Below are 23166 nucleotides of genomic sequence, written 5' to 3' on the forward strand. Positions count from 1 at the left end.
TATGCTTCCCAAAAAATTGAGTTTTGCGGTTGTTTGATTGTTGTGTAATTATACAATTTTTGTCTTAATATATTTACATTCTTTGAGAGTTGATTAACTCAAGACTTTCTATTCATTAAACAGTGGCTCATGGGAAAAGAATAGAAAAAGCATCCAACTCCTTCACATATGCTTCACTTGGCTAGGGGAATATAGTTCAATTGTTAGAGCTTTGCTTTTCCAATTGGGTCATTACGATTACGGGTTGGATGTCTAATTGTCTAGGCACTAATTGAGCTACAAAAATTTAGATATGCAATTGTTTATGCTCCTCAAAATCATGTATTGTTTCAATGAGAAAATTGTGTATTGTTTGGTTGAGAAAACAAATGAAACATACTTTTGTAAGTTTATTTAAATATCAATGCTTTCGTAGAGAGTCAAACTCAAGATCTCTCGTTTACTAAACGGGTGCTCTAACCAACTAAGCTATGAAAGCTGAATTATTATTATTTTTTTAAATAAAAGAAAAATTGAGATTTGCAACTATTTGCAATTTGCATTTGTATGATTATTATGTAATTATACAATTTTTGTCTCAATGTAAATTATTTTATGTTAGAAAAATTAGGCTAATCCAATCGAAGGTAATCACCCTAAAGAGGGGATGAAAAGGGTGATGGTCTCTTTTTACAAATTCAAATTATGTGAATGTAAAAGTCAATTATATGCAAGTATATAATAAAACAATATAAAGACAATAACATATAAATTAAAAGAGTAAGGAAGAGAGAATGCAAACACAAGATTTTATAGTGGTTCGGCGCAACCCGACCTATATCCATTCTCCTCTAGCTTTAATCCCAAGCTTGATGTTCCACTAAATTAAGGCTTCCAAATCAAGCCTTTAAACAATACAATTGGATTATGGTTCCAATCTACCCTCTTGGACTTTTGACGCCAAGCACCCTTTACACTTCTCAAGAGATATTCTACTCTTGAAAATCCCTAAGTGATACCTTACACTTAGATTCTTCCTCTCAAAGATATACAAATAATTTCACAAAATCTTAGTACAAAACTTTAGGTTCAAATGATACAAGAAAATTAGGATTGAATGGTGTACTAAAGATATGCAAGTTTTATAACAATGGTGCACTCAAAAACACTATTCCAAGGCTCAAATATATTTAAGAAAGGTTTGGGAAGGTTAATATCATAAACAATGAAGATTTGGAGCATTTTTTAAGAGGAAAAAAACCAAACTAGTCGTTGGGGGTTCGATCGATCAAGTTGGGGGTCAATCGATTGATTAGCTGTTAACATTTAATGTTGGACAGGTGACCATTGGACCTCGATCGGTTACTGTTCACACATTGACCGATTGAAAAACCGTTCTAGAAGAGAGATAAGGTTTTTTGCACCCCTCGACCGGTTGAGCTAGAGGGTTGATCGATTCCTCATCCGGTTCAACCAGTTGAGCAGTTTTTTGGCTCAACAACCAACTTTTTCAATTTAAAAACCTTTTAAATAAGTTTGGAAAGCATTTAACACAAGGTTTTAGTTGAAAACATGAAATCATCCAATTTAAAAAATAAAAATAAAACAAAATAACTCTTGGATGATTTTGGTGCAAAAGTAAATAATGTAATTCATGAAAAACCTAGTGCACTAACAACCTTACAAAGAGATCTTATGAAGCTTGGGTCTTGAAAAACACTTCTCTTTGAGGTCTTCTTCTTCTTCATGATTTCTCTTTGGCTTGATTTGTCTTTGTGATTGCCACTTTAAAAATCGTCTTGCCTAATCACACTTGAAATATAATAATTAGTTCTAAACCTTATTTTGCTATCATTAAAACCAAGATTAACCAAACCTTGGTTTCACACTTTCCTTGAGAGTTGAACTCAAGACCTTTTGTTTACTAAACAAGTACTCTAACTAAGTAAGCTACAAAAATTAAGATTTGTATGATTTGAAAATTTTAGATTCTAAAAACAATTAGAAAAAAAAAATGAGATCTACATGCGTATGATTATTGTGTAATTATACAATTTTTGTTTTAATATGTATTGCTTTCATTGAGAGTTGAACTTAAGATCTCCTATTTATAAAACAGGTGTTCTAGCTAACTAAGCTACAAAAATTGAGATTTGCAATTATTTATGCTCCTAAAGATCATGAATTGTTTTGTTGAGAAAATTGTAGTCATTATTCATATGCTCCCAAAAACCATGTATTGTTTGGTTTTAAAACAAATGAAACATGCTTTTGTAAGTTTATTTAAACATGATTGCTTTCATTGAGAATCATACTGGAGACCTCCTCTTTATGAAACAAGCGTTCTAACCAACTAAGCTATGAAAACTTAATACCATTTAAAAAAATAAAAGAAAATTTAAGATTTGCAATTATTTGCATTGATTAGTTAGAAAATGAAGGAAAATTTGAGATTTTCAACTATTTGTATTTGTATGATCATTGTGAATCAAACTCGAGACCTCCTGTTTATGAAACAAGTGTTCTAACCAACTGAGCTATGAAAACTGAATATTATTTAAAATAAATAAATAATATTTGCGATTATTTGCATTGATCAAGTTAGAAAATGAAAGAATTTTTAACTATTTACATTTGTGTGATCATTGTAGCCATTATTTATATGCTTCCCAAAAAATCATGTATTGTCTAGCTATGAAAGCAATTAGAAAATAAAAAAATTGAAGATTTAAATTTGTACACAATTGCTTTCGTTGAGAGTTGAACTCAAGACCTCCCGCTTACTAAACGGGTGCTCTAACCAACTGAGCTACGAAAGCTGAATGCCATTTGGTTTTGCAAAAACTTAATTCAACATTATTGTTGTCATAAAAAAATAATATAAGATAATATGATAACGAGTTTATAAAAAAAAGTCATTGAAATATAGAACTATTAATCATTTTCCAATTAGTATAGGAAATCACAGCATTTTCAATTAGGATTTCATAGGTTGGTCATCACCCTGCTGATAAGAATCAATCTGGCTACAATTCCAAAACCAGTCTAGAAAATGAAGGTAAAGTGGAAGAAGCCTTCTACCAAGATAATCATCAGAGTTTGCATTTTGGAGAGCATCAATGCTAGGCAGCAGATTAGCAGTACTGAAAGGGGACGCCTTCCATTTTATTAAACAAAAGAATTGATACAAGAAGAACAAATCTCATTACCTCACAAAAAGGACTAATCGAATTACAAAAATTCTGCAGAATCTCAAAGAATCGATAACAAGACCCCCCTGGCAATGACACCATCACCTATGGTGCAAATACTATAAAAGCTATACATGCTCATGAAGCGCGAATTCCTTTAGTTAACGCCACCCCGCCTCAACCTCAACCCCAACCCTAACCCAACTTTCCCACAAACAAGAAGGTAAAAAGAAAAGGAACCTAATCTAAGGTATCGGATTGGGCCAATTCAAAAGTCCCAAATTCTTCTGCTGGGCACAGCAACACTGCCTGTATGAGCGTATAAAATTTGAATGGGGTACAATAATTGTAGTGAGATCCAAAGAACAGCGAGTTTACAGATCACAATAATATCGTCTTGAGGATTAGAAGGACCAACATGACGAAGCACATGATGACGAGCACTGTAGCACACATCACCATTCCCCCCTTTTTCTGAGTTCTCTCTGCCTGCAAATCCAACGTTCCCGACAAGAGATTACCACACAAATCAAATTTAGAGAAGGGGGTGATTGTGAACTTAGGGGAGCAAAACAGACTGAAGTGATGGGTAAAGAAGAGATTAGCAGAAACTATAAATGAAAACGATGGATGTAAATGGAAAAGTGTACCTTCTGCAGTTGTTTGAAGCCCTCCTCCACTGATGCTGCGACATTCTGAATGTTGTAATCTATTCGATCAACAATGGTGCCCTGCTTGCAGAAACAAATTTAGTCAGAAACAATAGACTTCTGAGGAAATCTGGGACCTATGAAGAGGATGAGCAGATCCTAACCTGGTCTATCACAAGGACTGACAGATCTTTCATGATTTGAGCAAGCTCATTTACTGATTCCACAACCTACAAAAGATTAAAAAAAAAAAAAAAAAAAAAAAAAACCCTAGTCGGTGATAAATGGAGATTGAGGTCAGTGTGAGACATTCAGTAAGTCAATAGCTTTGGCTTACCTGTTGGATCTCTCTCTCCCTCTCAGCTGTAAAGGCCTCATTTTTCTTTAGCTTGGTCATCTGATGCTCATTAAACCCCTATAATAACATAAGAACATTTGCAGGGAAGTATGTTCATGTCAAACTCGATACTTCAAAGCTGAAGGGGAAAAAACCCAAAGTTCCATGGTATGCCATCTAGGAATTTGATCACAAAATAACAGGTTTGAAATTATGGCATTCAGTAAGTAGAAATCAACCCCCTGGCATGCTTAATAGTACAAACTTTTATTTTTTGGAATTTCTCTATTCATAAAACCCACAGAGTTTGATTCAGACCAATATACATTAAATGAAAGAAATTAAACAAAAGATAAAAAAATAAAGAAAATAAAGTTAGGATACCAAGTCGCTGAACTCGTCATCTTCCCTCAAAGATTTATTTCCATTTAAGTTCATCTCCAAGTCAACCCCATCCTGACCCTGCAACATAGAGCAATACATTTGAAAAGTTCGGAATTGTGTACTTACTGGGCTGCTGAGTTTTCAGCGTCAAACATTAAATGACATGAAATAAACAGCAGATAAATTGAGAAATAACACTGAGTAATGTTGTTCTCTGCAGAACGCTAAACGATGCATGAGATGAAGTTCCAAGTGCCAAGAAACAGGACTACAGATTGCAGAAATCTGAACTGAATGAGGTTTTATAGCTACTAAGAAACTTTTGCCTAGTTAAATTCAAGAAAATAGTTTCCTCACTTCCTTTTGCTGCCGGAGACGCTTCAAATATGATGACTGTTTCTTGCGAAGCTCCATTGAAAGGTTCTGGAGGTCGGTAGCAAGAGAGCGCTGGCACAGAAACACCAAACATTAGCACAGTTCATCAGTCCATTATCTGAGAGATGATGAGCTTATAGAAATTCTAGGTCACAAATAGCACAGCTACAGAAACAATCCAAGTTAAGAATGAAAAACCACCAGAATTGCAGCAACCACAAACTTGGAGCAAGAAACCTAGATATTAATTTGTTTTCTCCCTAGTTGGAGAAAAAGAAAAAGATTATCTTTTTCCCATTTTTTCACCATCACTAGGAATGGCAAAGAGTATTGGAACATCCCATAACCCTTCAAATCCAGTAAATGCCAGAAAGGATTGCTCTGGAACAAACAGTGAAATTACAAACTAATAAACACTAGCATTCACCATTCAATCATTCAAGAGACAGATTTGGAGTTGTTTTTGTGCCAAGTACCAAAGATCCTCCAGATAAAAATCAGTCAGAAAAAACTGACTTTTCTCAGCCTTAGAGAGATGACACAAAATCATTGTCACATGTCTATGTAATCCTATGCTTTGCATGCCATACATAACCACATTAATGAACCATGCTAGCATCTATTTCCGGCAATAAGAATGAAATAAGCAATAAATCTCCGATATCAAGAAGTTTTGTACACTGCAATACGGAACAATTTGCACAGCAGAAAATGCAACCATACCTGCACATTTTTTCTAACATTTGAATCCTCAGATGGCCCCGTGGAAGAAAGTTTCTGCAATCTCTTCTCTGATTTCTTCAAAAGATCAGTTATCTCTTGGGTAAGAGATTCAATCCTGTGCTGATCTTCTTTACCATCACCAAAGGACGGCATTAAAGCCTTAGCATGAGCTTTGACTAATTCAGCCATTTTTGTACGTGCCCGTTGCACGTTTGCTGATATTTCTTCGGATACATCCACCCAAGCTGGAGGTAGACCCACTGTAAGTGCCCCCTTACTGCAGAATAAAAACTATAATTGACTTTTCTTCTATAGCACTTTACAATGAGCTACATCTAAAGGAACCCAAGAGGCAAACAAGTAAATTTTTCAAGAAACATGTTATTTTTATGAAGATGTAAATGCAAATATGAATCAGTAATCTAAACAAATATATTAAATCCAAAGAATTTTGGAAACAAGTCAAACTAACACAGAGAGTATGCTAACAACTCAAGTGGCAACAAGTATAAAGATCAAGTTTTGCTAAACATGGAAGTTCACAAAATTCTGCCTGTTCTTCCACTGCCTTTGAATTATAACCCAAACAAACTGCTAGTTTTTATTGCACATAACCAGATCCCACACTTCCACATAATAAAACATTGGTTGGCAAGTCTTTACACCTGGAACAGCCACTCGAACCCACCAAAAACCTTACTTTATACATACATACATACATACATACATATATATATATATATATAATCATGCAAATATATTAAAAAGAGTCAGAAAGATGTTGCACCATAGTACATAAGATGCATATAATGAGCACCTAAAGACGCAACTGAAAAGAGAGAACACAAAAAACAACTCCCTCTCTGCAGATGCACCAATGCACATTCTTTTTTCATTAACAACGCCAATGAAAAAAACCCCTCCAAAGTACATGGGTCCTATACTAAGCCACCAAAGGCAAAATAAAAAAAGAAAAAGAAAACAAAAGGCAAAAAACAATAACCCTTCCCCTTATTGTTATTATTATTATTTATTAGAAACAAAGATATATTAGAAATGGATAAAAGGTACATGAGAAGGATGAGGAGTTCACCCACAAAATACAATAGTCTGGTCAAAATATGACTAAAACTCCTCCAATATACAAGGGAACCTATAAAAAAATTAGTCCATTTATGGCTATATATCAATTCCGAACAAAGCTCTTCCCATTGTTGTCTAACCCTTTTAAATTACAAGCCAACTGCCAATTAAGTTGAATAACATTGAAAGGAGTGCCTTTAAATACAATAGTACAAGAAGCCCATAAGAAGGAATAAAAGTTAAGTAACTCCCACAATGTCTCTATAGTTCTCCATTTTTCCTCAAAGATCCTAGCATTTCTCTCTTACCACACGATCCAAGGCAAAGTGAGGTAAACGATTTGTCAAAGGGCATTGCCTCTAATGGAACTCCTCAATCCTATAAAAGAAATGGTCATCATGTGGCATATACCCTTGAGCAAAACCCAATCCCTATTGGCTAGACTGAATAACTTGTGATCTAGCTCTAGAGTTATTAGACAATGTAGAAATAGATAATCAATCAACTCTCCACTCCCCATACATAAGATGCATCAATCAAGACTAAGGGGTTTGTAAGGTCTTTTCAACTATAGTACGTCATTGGTGTTTACTTTCTTATGCGCTACTAACCATGCAAAGGCCTTGACCTTAGTTAGGATTTTAGATTTCCATATTAATTTGGTTGGAAAAAAGGAATTGAAACTAACAAATTGGACAAAGACAAAAAGAAATATTTTACCAAGAATAAACCTGAAGATGATAGAGACCAAGCTCTTATGTCTAGGACAGAAGGAGAAAAGTGCACTATAGTGAGTGAAGACATAAGTCTTTCAAAGTTCTTAATTTCCAAATCCGTGAGGTTGCCATGAAAGTTCAGGTTCCAAAAAAGAGAAGGAGAAGAAGCATTACCAAGGATCACTAAAATAGTGAGATTTTTTAAAGTGATAACTTTGTAAAGATCTACAAATTGTGAACATACAGGTTGATTTCCCTACCACAAATTTTCTCAAAAATGAAGTCTCTCCCCATCACCCACCACAAAACAGGTTTGTGGAGAAAAGTCCTAGAAAACCTACATAGTAGTCTAACAAAGACAACGGTGTGACCATTTGATCAAATTGCTTGTGTCCCATCCATTAAGGTATGCCTCATAAATACTTGATATAACATGATGCCAAATGGTAGAACTTTTCCTAGGGAACCTTCATAGCCACTTCCCTAATAGAGTATGATAGCTAAGAGCAATCTTCTAAAACCCCAAACCTCCACACTCCTTTAGCTTACACGCTATGTCCTAATAGATTAGAGGATTTTTTTACCCTCCCTAACTCCCGACCAAAGAAAATCCCTTTGCAATTTCTCAATCTTTGAAGCTACTCATGCTGAAATCTTGAAGAGAGATAAGAAATAACTAGAGATGTAAGACAAGCAAGACTAAATTAGAGTGATTCTTCCCTCCAATGACAAAAAAAAACTTTTTTCCACCAATCCAGTCTCCTTAGATTTTATTGATTGCTGGATCCCAAAAGTTGCTTGTCAAGGGATTCCCTCCTAAAGAAAGACTCAAATAAGATAAAAGTTAGTCCAAAACATTACAGTCAAGCATCAAAGCCAATCTAGGGATCCAATCCCGACTTGTATTGATAGCAGAGATAATGCTCTTGTCTAAATTAATCCTAAGCCCTTTAAGGTTTTGTTAGTCTTTTATAAAGGCTCATAAATCCTCCCCTTATAACCACCTAACCAATCGATTAAGTCTACCATATAAATAGAATTTTAGCACTTGATCCATTTGTTCCACATCCCCAAAGGACCAATTATTTCTCTCCTTTGAAACAACTTAAAAAATGCACAAGCGGGCAGCCTTCTATGCTTTCTTTCTTCTATTCCCCACAATGGATTATTGCTAGCTTAAGAGGGCCTTTTTAACTGAAGCTGGCTTCAACCATTCTACCCCAACAATGAAAAAATTGTTATCACAAGATTCTTCTCTTGGAACAATGAAGCAAGCAAATGGTAGTCTGTTGATTTTTCATCATCTTTACACAAGAAGCGTCTATTCACCAAGGTCTAACCCCTCTTTTTCAACTGATCTATAGTGAGGATCCTACCCTAAATTGCTTCTCATGCAAAAAATCCCACTTTTGTGCACACCCAAGGGTTTTAAATAACATCTTCCGAAAAGGGACCATATCTCTGAAAACATACCACTCTTTGATTGTAATCAAGGCATCCTATCCCCATCATTCTTACTTGACCCATTCATTTGTAATCATAAGACAAATTCCTCTATTCTTTCAAGCTCCCAGTCATGTAACCATCCTACAAAACAAGGCTCCAACAACCCATTTCCCTATTGCCCCTATACATCCACCACCCAAAAGTCCTTTGCAGTGACTATGGTGAAAAAGGATGTAAAAGATCACTCAAAGTTGACTCACCACACCACCTATACTTCCAAAAATTTATCCTCCTTCCATCTCCCACCATGAAACAATATCTGTTTTTCCTGACATCCCATCTTTTTTTAATTGCTTTCCACAAGCCTACTCCATGACTATTCCTTCACTCACACCAACTCCATTCCCCTGTTTCTTCCCCAAAATGTCTGAAAATCTAGAACAACAAAACTTTGTAGATTGTGAACTTGTAGAAAGCAACCAACCGATTCCCTAAAATGAAAAAACTAAAAATCCAATCCATACTTAAAAATACATGAATCTGGAACTTTCTAAATTGATAATTGAATAATCCGAATTAATAATCTCATATCTCCTATTATAATCTGATATTGCATCCCCTATTCGTTCTCAGTCTGTCTTCACGTTGTCCCGAACACAACTCCAAAAAAAAAATATGAGAAGTTTTATAAAAAAAATTCGATCATTTGAAGCAAACTTTCATCACTGAGAAGCCTGAGGAATGTAACAGAAAATGCAATTTTGAATATCACATTTCTTAGATTTGGCTAAATAGGAAATTCATCTCAGAGAAAGAAAATTCTTTCAATTTTTTAGTTATTTTCCTATCCTGCAATTTTTCAGCAACCAAACAGAGAATAAATTTTCACCTATAGACTAATTATACGCCAAATTCCACTACAAAATACAGCAAATAACATTTCCGATCTCGTAAGATCCAAAGTAAATTATAAAGCCCAGGAATTTAGCACGAATTCAAGCCTTTTCCAACTATCTATACACAATGGATAGAGAACCAGACCTGGAATTTCCCGGATCCTCCGTGCTGAGAGGAACATAAGACCGATTCGGATTCAGAAGCGAAGTACTGACCAATTCGATCACCGGGCCACCGCCAGAACTCGTCGAAGGAGTCGACGAAGACAGCGACGAACTCACAGGAACGCGGACGCTCTTGAGGGCGTCCCTGTACTTCCTGTAGAGAAGCGTTCGGTTTCTCGACGCCATGAAGAACTCGAATCCGCAATCTAAATTGGAATCAGAGTCACAGATCTGAATACGACAAAGCTGACGAAAACTTTCGCATCGTTTGTCAAGAAAGCGAGGGAAAATATAGCTCCGGATCGGAGATCGGATAAATGGCGGCGATGGGATCACCGGACGGCGAGTCACGTGCCGGGAGAGTCCGAGCAACTCTGCGCGGTTGAGAAATGTTATTGTGCTACGACAAATACAGGTATATGTTTTACTCCACCAGTAGGAGAACAGCTAACTAGTTTTGTGGGTCCCACCTGGGGACACGTTAATTGGATCCGTAAGTTTTAATCGGGTTGGGTTGGACTGAATCGGATCCAATACAAATACAATTTCTATTTTTATTTTTTAAAAAATTAAAATTATATCGAAAGTCAATATAATTTATAAATAAATACATGTTTCGATTTTTTATGATTTATTTTCATGAGAAATTTTTTTTATCTGTTCAAATAAGGAAAAAAAAAAAAAAAAAAAGTCCAAAATGGAACTTAAGTTTCCCAACGAGGTAAATATACTTTGAGTTTTTACACCAATCTAACCTAAATGTTTTTAACAACTTCTCCCTTAGATAATTTGAACTTTATAAATGGTTGATACCTCTAATCTCGAGTTTGATTAACAAGTTAATTCTTAAGTTAAGATGATTAAACTCGTTCAATTTATGTTTGAGAGTATTTTGATATACATCTTTTACAACTTTTGAAGCATCCGAATTGAAAGTCAATTCATTACTTCGAGGCTATACTTAGTTGGCAGGATATGACATAAGATATGATAAGAAATGAGATATCATATATGTTAGAAAAATTAGGCTAATCCAACCTATGGTAATCATCTTAGAGGGGGGTGAATAGGGTGATGATTTCTTTTTACAAATTTAAACTATGTACATGTAAGAGACAAATATATGCAAGTATATAATAAAACGATATAAAGACAATTGCATATAAAGTAAAAGAGTAGGGAAGAGATAATGCAAACACAAGATTTTATCGTGATTCAGTGCAACCCGGGCTACATTCACTCTCCTCTAATTTCAATCCCAAGCTTGAGGTTCCACTAATTTAAGGCTTTCAAACCAAACCTTCATGTAATACAATTGGATTATGGTTCTAATTTACCATTTTGGATTTTTGGCTTCAAGCACCCTTTACAATCCTCAAGAGATACCCTACTCTTAAACAACCCTTCAAGTGATACCCCGCACTTGAGAATCTTTCTCTCAAAGATATACAAATAATTGATTTCACAAAATCCTGGTACAAAAACTTTAAACTCAAATGATGCAAGAAAACTAGGATTGAATGGTGCACTAAAGATATGCAAGTTTTAGAATAATGGTGCACTCAAAAACACTATTCCAAGACTCAAATATATTCAAGAAAGGTTCTGGGAAGGTTAAGTTCATAAACAATGAAGATTTAGAACCTTTTTATAGAGGAAAAAAATCCAAACTAGCCGTTGGGGGTTTGATCGGTTGAGCTGGGGGTCTTTCGGTTGACTAGCCGTTAGCATTTAATGCTTGGTAGGTGACCGTTGGACCTCGACCGGTTGAGGTGTGGGTCGACCGATTCCTCATCCGGTTGAACTACCATTTTGAAAGAGAGATAAAGTTTTTTGCACCCCTCGACCGGTTGAGTTGGCAATCAATCGAGTTACTGTTCACACCATTGACCGGTTGAGTTAGGGGTCGACCAATTCCTCATTTGGTTCAACTGGTTGAACCGTTTTTGGGTTAACAACTAACTTTTTCAACTTAAAACCTTTTAAACAAGTTTGAAAAACATTTGACACAAGGTTTTAGTTGAAAACATTAAATCATCAAATTTTAACATATTTAAAACAAAATAACTCTTGGATGATTTTGGTGTATAAGTAAAAATGCAAGAAAATCCTAGTGCACCAACAACCTTACAAAGAGATCTTATGAAGCTTAGGTCTTGAAAAACACTTCTCTTGTAGGTGGTATTCTTCTTCATGATTTCTCCTTGACTTGATTTGTCTTTGTGATTGCCACTTTGGAAATCGTTTTGCCTAATCACACTTGAAATATAATAATTAGTTCTAAACCTTGTTTTGTTATAATCAAAATTTAGATTAATCAAACCTTGGTTTCACAATATTCTATTTTATGTTGGGTTTGTGATGAAATATAATAAGTTATCTCGTTTTTTATTATTTTTTTATGTTTAACCAAACATAAGATAAAATCAATTACAGGATATATTATCCACTTTTTTTATTATATATATCTCTTCTATGTAGCATATGTTAATCTCAAGCTAAGATGTGAGATATATGTATCTCATGTATCATAAATTCATTGAAAATCATATATTAAGATATGTACTTCTTATCTAATATAATATAATATCATAGTATATGCATATTATATCATATTTTATCCTACTAACCAAACATAGATTGAAGGGGAAAAAATACCAAGTGGGCGATTGGCAAAATTTAATACTTATTACTTAATATTTAAGTTGTTAATTTAAAGTTTATTGCTTATTTTTTTTACTTTAAGTAAAGATTATTTGGTAAAATTAATTTAAAATTGATTTTCAATTATCAATTTGACATATTTGCCTTCATTAGTTGCAATTAATATTTAGCATAATTAATTTTAACTAATATTTATTTTTATTAGTTTTAAGCAATAATTTTATTTATTAAACATCCATATTTAAAGTATTATAGATATATAAGATAATTTTAAATTATTTATGAATAAAAATGAGTTATGACTATGAGATCATGATCATTAAATATAGTTGAGAAAACAAAGGCTATGCTTAGTTAAGAAAAACACCCAAAAGGGGCGGCGAAGGGCGAATTGGGTTTTTAAAAATCTTTTCAATCACAACAAATTCAAACAAAATATAAGCAAAGTAAAGAGATAGAGTTTAGAGAATTCAAACTCGGGTTTATAGTGGTTCGACACTTCCTTGCCTACATCCACTCTCCTCAACCTCCTAACCGAGTGAGGGTTCCATTAACTTGAAGCTTCAACCAAGCTTCCAATCTTCTTACACTTGGATTCCGGCTTCAATGGGCTCTTACACAACCTCTTCAAGATTCAACCCTCTTGAAGGCTTTAACACTCAGATTTTTACAAGATATAATCCCTCAACCTAGCTTAAGGATAGCTCAAATACAAGACAAAGCTAGGATGACACATAAGAGTGCACTAAAAGATATGCAAGTGGTGATTTAATGCACTATGAAAGAAATGTGAGCTTTTTGATTAAGAACAAGTAGGTAGGTTATTGAATGCAAGTGTTCTCTTATCAATAAATGAAGTGGAGCTATCAATTTATAGGTTTCTAAGCTCGGGAGTAAAAAACAACAAAAGGTAACCTCGTCCGGTCGAGCTAGGGATTGATCGGTTCACTAGCCGTTGGAGCATTTAATGCATGACAGGTTACCGTTGCCTTAACGAGACCTCAATCGATCATCGACCGGACCTCAACCGGTAAGAGAAACACCTCGACCGGGAAGAGAAGACTACTGGGAGAGAGAAAAGGTTTTTGACCTCCCTCGATCGGTCCTTGACTGGACGAGCACAATCGGTCAACCGATTGAGCCGGTTGGCCATAGCCTCGACCGGTTAAGCATTTTTGGCCCCGAAAACCTATTTTTTTTATTCATTTCTTTTCTAACACTTAGGCAAGGTCCTTAGGTAAATTATTAAGCCAATTATAAAACATTTTGCTTAAGGTACATTAGTTAGAAACTCGGGTTTTAATGAAATTGAAGTTTTAAAGAATAAACCGAGTTTTCTAAGATACATGAAACGTATCAAAATCCTAAGTGCACTCATGCATTCGTCTTACATTAGTTTCCTATGATCACAAGTCTTCTAAGCGTCTCGATCTTGTATCCATTTGGTCCTTTGATGAATTTTCGAGTTTATACCTGAGATTCTTAAACATTTAAACCAATTAGTCACTTAACCATGGTTTGTTATTATCAAAACCCGATTAGGAGAACCCTTGGGCTAACAGTCTTCCCATTTTTTATGATGACAAACCTTGGTTATCTATGAGAGAAAAAAAATCTCCCCTTCAAACCAATCATGGATCAATCAAACGATTTTTTAATAGGAAGCAATGTAAAACACGAAAATGAACAATGGATCATAAAAATATCATATCATATATATATATATATGGAAATGAAACCTCACATGTACAAACAAGATAGATATGACTATGATGACAATGACATGCATGATGGTCTCCTAGATCCTATAAATTTCTCCCCCTTTGGCAACATAAAAAAGAAACAGATGGGGATGTCTAGATAGTCTCAAGGCTGAGGGGGTGGAGGAGAAAACACAGAGCGAAGGTAAGCCATCATCTCCTCATGCTGACTCGCCTGACGACTCTCAATACAATCAATGCTCTGCTGGAGATGCTCGAATGTAGCCTGCTACTGATCCATACGCTCCTCTATGCGCTCAAATCATTGTTGGAAGTGATCAAACCGAGAAGTGACTCCAGTCTGATACTGATCCATGTGTTCCTCCCTAGAGTAGAAGTGAGAGTTATGGACTAAGGCAAGCTCCTCCATACGAGTCCCAAGGGAACTGATCTGAGCGGAGACATCCTTTCAAGGAGCATAATCAGAAGCGTGCGGTGCTTGAGATAGTAGCTTGGTAAATGATGGTTAAGATGATGGTCCTGCTGTGAAAGACGGCTCAGTCATCATAGGCTCTCAGAAGGTAGCCTCAACATGAATGTCCTCTGACTGAGATGGAGGCGGAATGTCAAGCTCGGGTCCTTTCTGCTCAAAGTCCCTTTGAGGGTCTAACCCATCCTCCATCTCTCTGATCTCGGCTTCCTCCTCTGCTTCGGGATGCATCTGATCCTGTCCCTGGGCCTATCGCTCAACTTTCCTAACCCAGGAGCCATCGGGTGCCTTCTCAAACTTCATGCGCCCCAAAGACTACTCATCATACATGTCATAGCTAGTGGGGGCCTCGAAATCCGTCTCTCTACTCAAGTCGACCCCGACATCCTTGAATACTCAGGTAAGGAAGCGGTCGTAAGGGAGTACTCGTGTCGTGTTCTCAACGTAGGATATTATATGCATCATTATCAGATATCCCACGTGAATCCGTCTTCTGGTGAGGATCGAGTTCACAATAAATGCCTCAAGGTAGGAGACTTCGTCTCGATGTCCTCCACGTAGCAATAAAATGGAGCATATCATGTAGTAAAGGACTCGGCTGGGCACGATCAGGTTGTGTGCCGATGGTTTGCCCATTCCCTAGGCATCTGCAAGTCCGCACAACCTCTGAACAACCTCTCTAGGCTCAAATTCCGACATAGTGGTCCATGCCTTGGCCTCATACACTCGGAGTCCAACTGAAGGGATGTCGAGAATGTAGCAGATACTCTCGGGACTCAATCTAATCTCAACTCCCCTCACGGTGGACAATACTGGTCATCCAAGCCCATAGGTCGCCCGTGAATAAAAAGCCCGCACCAGAGTCAGAAAGATCGGCTCATAAATCGTCACAACTGGCAATCATCCCATCCGTCTGAATAGTCCCTCAAACCCGAAGTGCTGAAGTTGGGAGAAATTGACACTTCTCCCTAGGACGACTTTCCTCTGGGCGAACTTTTGCTTGTAGCGCTGATAGTCTTCAATCGAATTGAAGAGGGTCGTGTCATACCTCGCCTTTCGACGAGCCTCCGTCTGCTCAGGATGAGATGGCTCAGCAAGGCGCTTGCCCTGAGCCCTGAAGGTGCCCGTCTCTTGCCTTGGTGCCATCCAATGAACGGAAAGGAGAAAGAGGAGTCCAAAAAGAGAGAATGAAATGAAACGAGAAGGAGCAATCACAAACACGAAGCCCTAGGTGCAGGAAGATGAAGCTGAACCAACCTTGAGGCGCGGTGCAAAGAAAAACACTCCCAAAAGCTAAAACCCTGGGTTTCAAATCAAAACCCTAGCTCAAATGCGTCCCAAAATCCACTCAAAGCCTTCAATCAGTCCAAAATCCAACCCAAAATGGCCTCTGGAAGCAGGTATGTGAAGGGGCATCAAGCTATGGAGGAGAATAGGTGAGAAATGAAGCGCGGAGGGGCTTTTTAAATTCCCAGCCTCGACAAACCGGTCGACCGCCTGGTCAACGGTCAACGATTAACGGTCATGGTCAACGATCAAATTTTCCAAATTTTATTGCATTTTCTTGTCTCGTGATCCTCCCCCTGCCCTTTTCAGTTGAAATCCCCAATTTTTTTATATCCAATGCCACGGGAATTTTGATTTTGGTCAAAATTTGACCTCTTTCCTAGGATTATTTCTATATGATGCATATGATATGAATTTCACGCAATCATAGGGTATATTCAATCAAGAATTCATCAAGCAATCATTTGATCATAAAGAAATCACCCCTAGTTGTCTTCTAATATCAACAAATTGCTCTTCACTTAGGGGTTTTGTAAAAATATTGGCAAGTTGATCTTTTATGCTTACAAATTCAAGTGTAATGTTACCCTTTTGTGCATGGTCTCTAAGAAAATGGTGTCTTATCTTTATATGCTTAGTCCTAGAATGTTGTACCATATTTTTTGAAATGTTTATGGCACTAGTGTTATCACATTTTATAGGAACATGCTCAAAAATCAAATTGAAATCACTAAGTGTTTGTTTCATCCAAAGGATTTGTGCACAACATAAACTGGCTTCTATGTATTCGGCTTCCGTTGTAGACAAAGCTATCGAATTTTGCTTCTTACTATGCCATGAAACAAGTGAGTGTCCTAGGAAATGACAAGTGCCACTAGTGCTTTTTTTCTCAACTTTACAGCCGACAAAGTCGGCATCCAAGTATCCAATTAATTCAAAGTTATCACCCTTAGGATATCATAGGCCTATGTCTATAGTCCATTTTAAATATCTAAGAATTCGTTTTACAACACTTAAATGAGATTCCTTAGGAGAAGATTGAAATCTAACACACAAGCATACACTATACATGATGTCGGGTCTACTAGCGGTCAAATATAGCAAAGAACCTATCATGCCTCTATACATAGTTGAGTTGATGGGCTTACCTTTCTCATCCATGTCAAGCTTGATGGATGAACTCATTGGAGTCTTCATTGTTTTGGCTTCCTTCATATTGAACCTTTTAAGGAGATCTCTTATATACTTTGCTTGATTGATGAAGGTTCCTTCCTTTAGTTGCTTGATTTGAAGTCTAAGGAAGAAGTTAAGTTCTCCCATCATGCTCATTTCGAACTCACTAGGCATGCATTTAGAGAATTCTTCACAAAGAGAGACATTAGTAGCTCCAAAAATGATATCATCAACGTATATTTGTACTAAGAGCATGTCATTTTCTTTGATTTTTATGAAAAGAGTTGTGTCAATTTTTCCCATTTTAAAACCCCTTTTCAAAAGGAATTTACTCAATCTTTCATACCATGCTCTAAGTGCTTGTTTCAAACCATAAAGTGTCTTTTTAAGTCTAAAAACATGATTAGGAAAGTTAAAACTTTGAAAACCGGGTGGTTGTTCAACATATACCTCTTCATTTATAAAGCCATTTAAGAAAGCACTTTTCACATCCATTTGATATAAAACAAAGTCTTTAAAACATGCAAAGGCAAGTAGCATCCTAATGGTTTCTAATCTAGCTACGGGAGCAAAGGTTTCTTCATAATCTATCCCTTCTTCTTGATTAAAACCTTGGGCTACCAATCTTGCTTTATTCCTTATAATTATGTCATTTTCATCCATTTTGTTTCTAAAGACCCATATAGTTTCAATAACACTTTGATTTTGAGGTATTGACACTAATTCTCATACTTCACTCTTTTCAAATTGATTTAATTCTTTTTGCATGGCAATCATCCAATTTTCATCAACTAGAGCATCTTTTATATTTTTAGGTTCAATTTAAGAGATAAAAACAAGATTATTGCAAATATTTCTAAGAAATGATCTAGTTCTTACCCCACTAGATGGATTACCTATAATTTGATCTTATGGGTGGTTGATGACAAACTTCCAATCTTTAGGGAGGTCTTAGGTTGATTCACCTTGCACTTATTGAGGAGGAGGTAGTGTCAAAGGTGATTCTTCTTTCTTGGGATCCTCTACAACTTCTTCTTGTTGTCTTCTATCTTCAATTTGTAATTTTCCCATGGAGGTCTCCAAGCCTAAATCATCATCAAAGCTCTCTCTTTCTTGGAGAGAATTGTTAGATTCATAAAAAATAACATGGATGGACTCCTCAACAACCATGGTTCTTTTGTTAAAAACGTTAAAGGCTTTACTTGAAGTTGAGTAACCAAGAAAAATTTCAACATCCGATTTTGCATCAAATTTTCCAAGATTGTCTTTGGTGTTTAATATAAAGCATTTGCACTTAAAGAATTTGAAATAGTTAATGTTGGGTTTCTTGTTTTTCCAAAGCTCATAGGGAGTTTTCTTAAGAATAGGCCTTAATAAAATTCTATTTAAAACATAACAAGAAGTGTTAACCGCTTCGGCCCAAAAGTATTTTGGTAAATTGTTTTTATTTAACATGGTTTTAGCCATTTCTTGAAGAGTTCTATTTTTCCTTTCAACTATCCCATTTTGTTGAGGAGTTCTAGGAGCCGAAAAGTTGTGGTTAATACCATGCTCATTGCAATAGTCTTCAAAATAAATATTTTCAAATTCTCTCCCATGATCACTTCTTATACAAGTAATTGTAAAACCTTTTTCATTTTGAACCTTGTTGCAAAACTTTGAAAACTCATAAAAGGCTTCATTCTTTTGACTTAAAAATAAGACCCAAGTGTATCTAGAGAAGTCATCCACAATAACAAAAGCATAAGATTTTCCTCCAAGGCTTAGTGTCTTAGAGAGACCAAATAAATCCATATGTAACAATTCAAGAGGCCTAGTTGTTTGAATGAAATTTTTGTTTTTAAAAGAGTTTTTTATTTGCTTTCCCATTTGACAAACTTCACAAACTTTGTCTTTTTGAAAATTTATTTTGGGAAGACCTCTAACAAGTTCATCTTTGTTGAGTTGGGAAATGAGGTCCATGTTAGCATGTCCCAACCTCCTATGCCACAACCAACTTTGATCATGCATGCTTGAAAAACATCTATTATGACCATCATATTTTGAAATATTTATTGCATAAACATTATCACATCTATGGCCCATGAAGATGGTTTTATCATTTTGAATATCTTTGATGATGCAATGAGACGCTTCAAAAACCACTTTAAAACCTTTGTCACAAAGTTGACTTATGCTCAAAAGATTATGTTTTAAACCATCCACTTATAAAACACTTTCAATAAGAGAGGATGTGTCATTACCAATGTTGCCTTGACCAATGATCCTTCTTTTTGAATTGTCTCCAAAGGTAACGTATCCTCCCTTTCTCTTTGTAAGGAAAGCAAACTTGGATTCATCACCGGTCATATGTCTTGAGCATCCACTATCCAAGAACCACTTATCATTCTTTGATCCGTACAAAATAAAATTTAAGTTGATTTAGGTACCCATATCTTTTTGGGTCCTTGAGGGTTAGTGACCTTAGATTTCTCAACCCAAACTTTTTTAACTTTAGCATTTGAAGTCTTTTGAGAACCATTTCTTAAGGGACATGTACTACTAATGTGCCCTCCTCTTCCACAAAAGTTGCAAGTGGTGGAAGGACTTACACTTGCGGATTCTTTTACAAAGTAGTTTTTAAAATACTTTTGATTTTTTGATGATTTGAATCCTAGCCCTTATTTGTCAAAGACACATTTTTGGCTAGCTAAGATCATTTCAAAAGATTTTTGTCTACAAGAGAAAATTGAAAAATAGGAGGTTAACCATTCATTTTTCTTTTTCAAAATCTCATTTTCACTCCTCAAAATCTCATTTTCTTTTTCAATATGAGTTTTAGATATTTCAACAATTGAAAATTTTTCTTTTACTTCTTCAAGTTCCTTTTCAAGTTCTTGAATTTTCTTTTTAAGAGAATTATTTTTCAAACTAAGTTTTTCAAAATCCTCATATAATTCTTCAAAAACATCATGCATATCTTCATCACTAAAGTTAAAGTTTACCTCATCTAGATCATCTATTGCCATGAAGCACATGTTTGCCACTTCCTTCTCATTTTCTTCTTCGGAGGATTCTTCACTTTCACTCCAAGTGGCCATCATTGCCTTCTTCATTATTTTCTTGACTTTACTCTTGTAGAGAGGACAATCATATTTGATGTGTCCCGGTTTTTTTGCACTTGAAGCATGTCAAATCTCTTTTCTCTTCCCATTTCTCCTTGCCACCATGGGATGTAAATTCCTTTTTAGAAGGGTCCCTTCTAGAGGTGAATTTCCTTCCTCTAAACCTTTCACCTCTCATGTATTTGTTGAGCTTTCTTGTGATGAGGGCTAGATCATCACTTGGCTTTTCTTCTTCAACATCTTCTTCTTCCTTGGTTGTAACTTTGAGGGCTATGCTCTTCTTCTTTTTGTCTTCACCCTCTTGTAGCTTCTTTGTCAAATTGATCTCATTTGTCATTAATGACCCTATGAGCTATTCCATAGGTAGCTTAGTCAAGTCTTTTGCTTCTTGAATTGCGGTGACCTTGGTATGCCACTTTGATGGGAGAGACCTTAATATCTTCATCACCTTCTCGGATTCCTTGTAGGTTTTTCCCAAAGCTTCAAGACCATTGACAATGTCGGTGAACCTAGTAATCATCTCAACAATAGTCTCAGTTTCTTTCATTGAAAATAATTCATAGTTATGAACAAGTAAATTGATTTTTGACTCTTTCACTTGATTAGTTCCTTCATGAGTTATTTCAAGCAACCTCCAAATTTCTTTAGCCGATTTGCATTCACATATTCTATTATATTCATTTCTATCCATAGCACATTGCAAAGTAAAAATGGTTTTAGCATTTAATTGAAAGTTTCTTCTATCAAGCTCATTCCATTCTTGCTTGGGTTTTGGAACCAAAACTCCATAAACTAGTTTAGTGGGAAAAGTTGGGCCATCTTCAATGACATCCCATACATCTAAATCAGTAGATTTCAAATATCAAGTCATTCTAGTTTTCCAATAGGGATAGTCGGTTCCCGTAAAAAATGGAGCTCTATGTTTTGAAAAATTTTCAGCTTGGGATGAGCTTGATGGAATAACCATTTTCTCTTAAACGATTAAGTCTTAAAAAAAGAGGTCTAACTCTAATACCAATTGAGAAAACAAAGGCTATACTTAGTTAAGAAAAACATCTAAAAAGAAAGGGGGGGGGGTAAATTGGGGTTTTTAAAATCTTTTCAATCACAACAAATTCAAACAAAATATAAGCAAAATAAAGAGATAGATAGAGTTTAGAGAATTCAAACTCGGGTTTATAGTGGTTCGACACTTCCTTGCCTACGTCCACTCTCCTTAACCTCCTAACTAAGTGAGGGTTCCACTAACTTGAAGCTTCAACCAAGCTTCCAATCTTCTTACACTTGGATTCCGGCTCCAATGGGCTCTCACACAACCTCTTCAAGATTCAACCCTCTTGAAGGCTTTAACACTCAGAGTTTTACAAGATATAATCCCTCAACCTAGCTTAAGGATGACTCAAATACAAGACAAGGCTAAGATGACACACAAGAGTGCACTAAAAGATATGCAAGTGGTGATTTAATGCACTATGAAAGAAATGAGAGCTTTTTGATCAAGAACAAGTAGGTAGGCTATTGAATGCAAGTGTTCTCTTATAAATAAATGAAGTGGAGCTATCAATTTATAGGTTTCTAAGCTTGGGAGTCAAAAACAGCAAAAGGTAACATCGTCCGGTCGAGTTAGGGGTCGACCGGTTCACTAGCCGTTGGAGCATTTAATGCATGACAGGTTACCGTTGCCTCAATCGGACCTCGATTAATCATTGACCGGACCTCGACCGGTAAGAGAAACACATCGATCGGGAAGAGAAGGCTACTGGGAGAGAGAAAAGGTTTTTGACCTCCCTCGACCAGTCCTCGATCGGACGAGCACAACCGATCGACCGGTTCCTCAACCTGTTAAGCCGGTTGGCCATAGCCTCGACCGGTTGAGCCTTTTTGGCCCTGAAAACCTAATTTTTTATTCCTTTCTTTTCTAACACTTATGCAAGGTCTTTAGGAAATTATTAAGCCAATTATAAAACATTTTGCCTAAGGTACATTAGTTAGAAACTCGGGTTTTAATAAAATCGAAGTTTTAAAGAATAAACTGAGTTTTCTAAGATGCATGAAACGTATGAAAATCCTAAGTGCACTCATGCATTCATCTTACATTAGTTTCTCATGATCACAAGTCTTCCAAGCGTCTCGATCTTGTATCCATTTGGTCCTTTGATGAATTTTTGAGTTTATACCTGAGATTCTTAAACATTTAAACTAATTAGTCACTTAACCATGATTTGTTATCATCAAAACCTGATTAGGAGAACCCTTGGGCTTACAATAGTATTATTATGTGTCAATAAATAAGACAAAAAATATTTAAATTAAGAATGTGTTAATAATTTTAACTTAATATTTAAAGTCATTTTTAACTTTAAATTGTAATATTAAGTTTTTTGCCAAACATACTTGACTCACTTAATAACTTAAATTAAGTTATTAAGTGATTTTAAGTCATTAAATTGATTTATCAAGTGCTCTTTAACTTTGAGTATTAGATTGTGTGAAACCAAGGTTTGGTTAATCTTGATTTTGATGATAACAAAACAAGGTTTAGAACTAATGATCATATTTCAAGTGTGATTAGGCAAGATGATTTCCAAAGTGGCAATCACAAAGACAAATCAAGCCAAGGAGAAATCATGAAGAAGAAGACCACCTCAAAGAGAAGAGTTTTTCAAGACCAAAGCTTCTTAAGATCTCTTTGTAAGGTTGTTGGTGCACTAGGACTTTCATGCATTTCATTCTTTATTTATGCACTAAAATCATCCAAGAGTAATATTGTTTTAAATATCTTTAAAATTGGATGATTTCATGT

At 35.8% G+C, this 23166-nt stretch overlaps 1 protein-coding gene and 1 non-coding gene across 2 annotated transcripts; both read right to left on the minus strand.

Annotated features, from left to right (window-relative positions):
• Nucleotides 1-2724: 2724 nt before the first annotated feature.
• On the minus strand, nucleotides 2725-2798 carry TRNAT-AGU (transfer RNA threonine (anticodon AGU)). Its single transcript has one exon. It is a non-coding gene; the product is annotated as a tRNA-Thr (tRNA).
• A 315-nt stretch (nucleotides 2799-3113) lies between these two features.
• On the minus strand, nucleotides 3114-10376 carry LOC100259549 (tlg2p-like protein a). Its single transcript, XM_002282846.5, has 8 exons — nucleotides 9926-10376; nucleotides 5640-5916; nucleotides 4899-4988; nucleotides 4542-4619; nucleotides 4158-4235; nucleotides 3985-4050; nucleotides 3821-3901; nucleotides 3114-3659 (listed from the first exon to the last, which is right to left on the minus strand). The coding sequence occupies exons 1-8, from the start codon at nucleotides 10129-10131 to the stop codon at nucleotides 3552-3554; spliced, it is 984 nt and encodes a 327-aa protein (XP_002282882.2). The 5' UTR covers nucleotides 10132-10376; the 3' UTR covers nucleotides 3114-3551.
• Nucleotides 10377-23166: the final 12790 nt, after the last annotated feature.

The sequence above is a fragment of the Vitis vinifera genome, chromosome 14 (genome assembly GCF_030704535.1).
Source record: "Vitis vinifera cultivar Pinot Noir 40024 chromosome 14, ASM3070453v1".
In the NCBI taxonomy this organism is placed as follows: Eukaryota; Viridiplantae; Streptophyta; class Magnoliopsida; order Vitales; family Vitaceae; genus Vitis; species Vitis vinifera.

Excerpts from the sequence above, each read along its gene's own strand:
- LOC100259549 (XM_002282846.5), bottom strand. The coding sequence starts at position 10,131 with ATGGCGTCGAGAAACCGAACGCTTCTCTACAGGAAGTACAGGGACGCC. Across the intron at positions 4,051-4,157 it reads GGGAGAGAGAGATCCAACAG|GTTGTGGAATCAGTAAATGA; the intron begins GTAAGCCAAAGC and ends AATCTTTTGTAG. Across the intron at positions 3,660-3,820 it reads GCTTCAAACAACTGCAGAAG|GCAGAGAGAACTCAGAAAAA; the intron begins GTACACTTTTCC and ends TTGGATTTGCAG.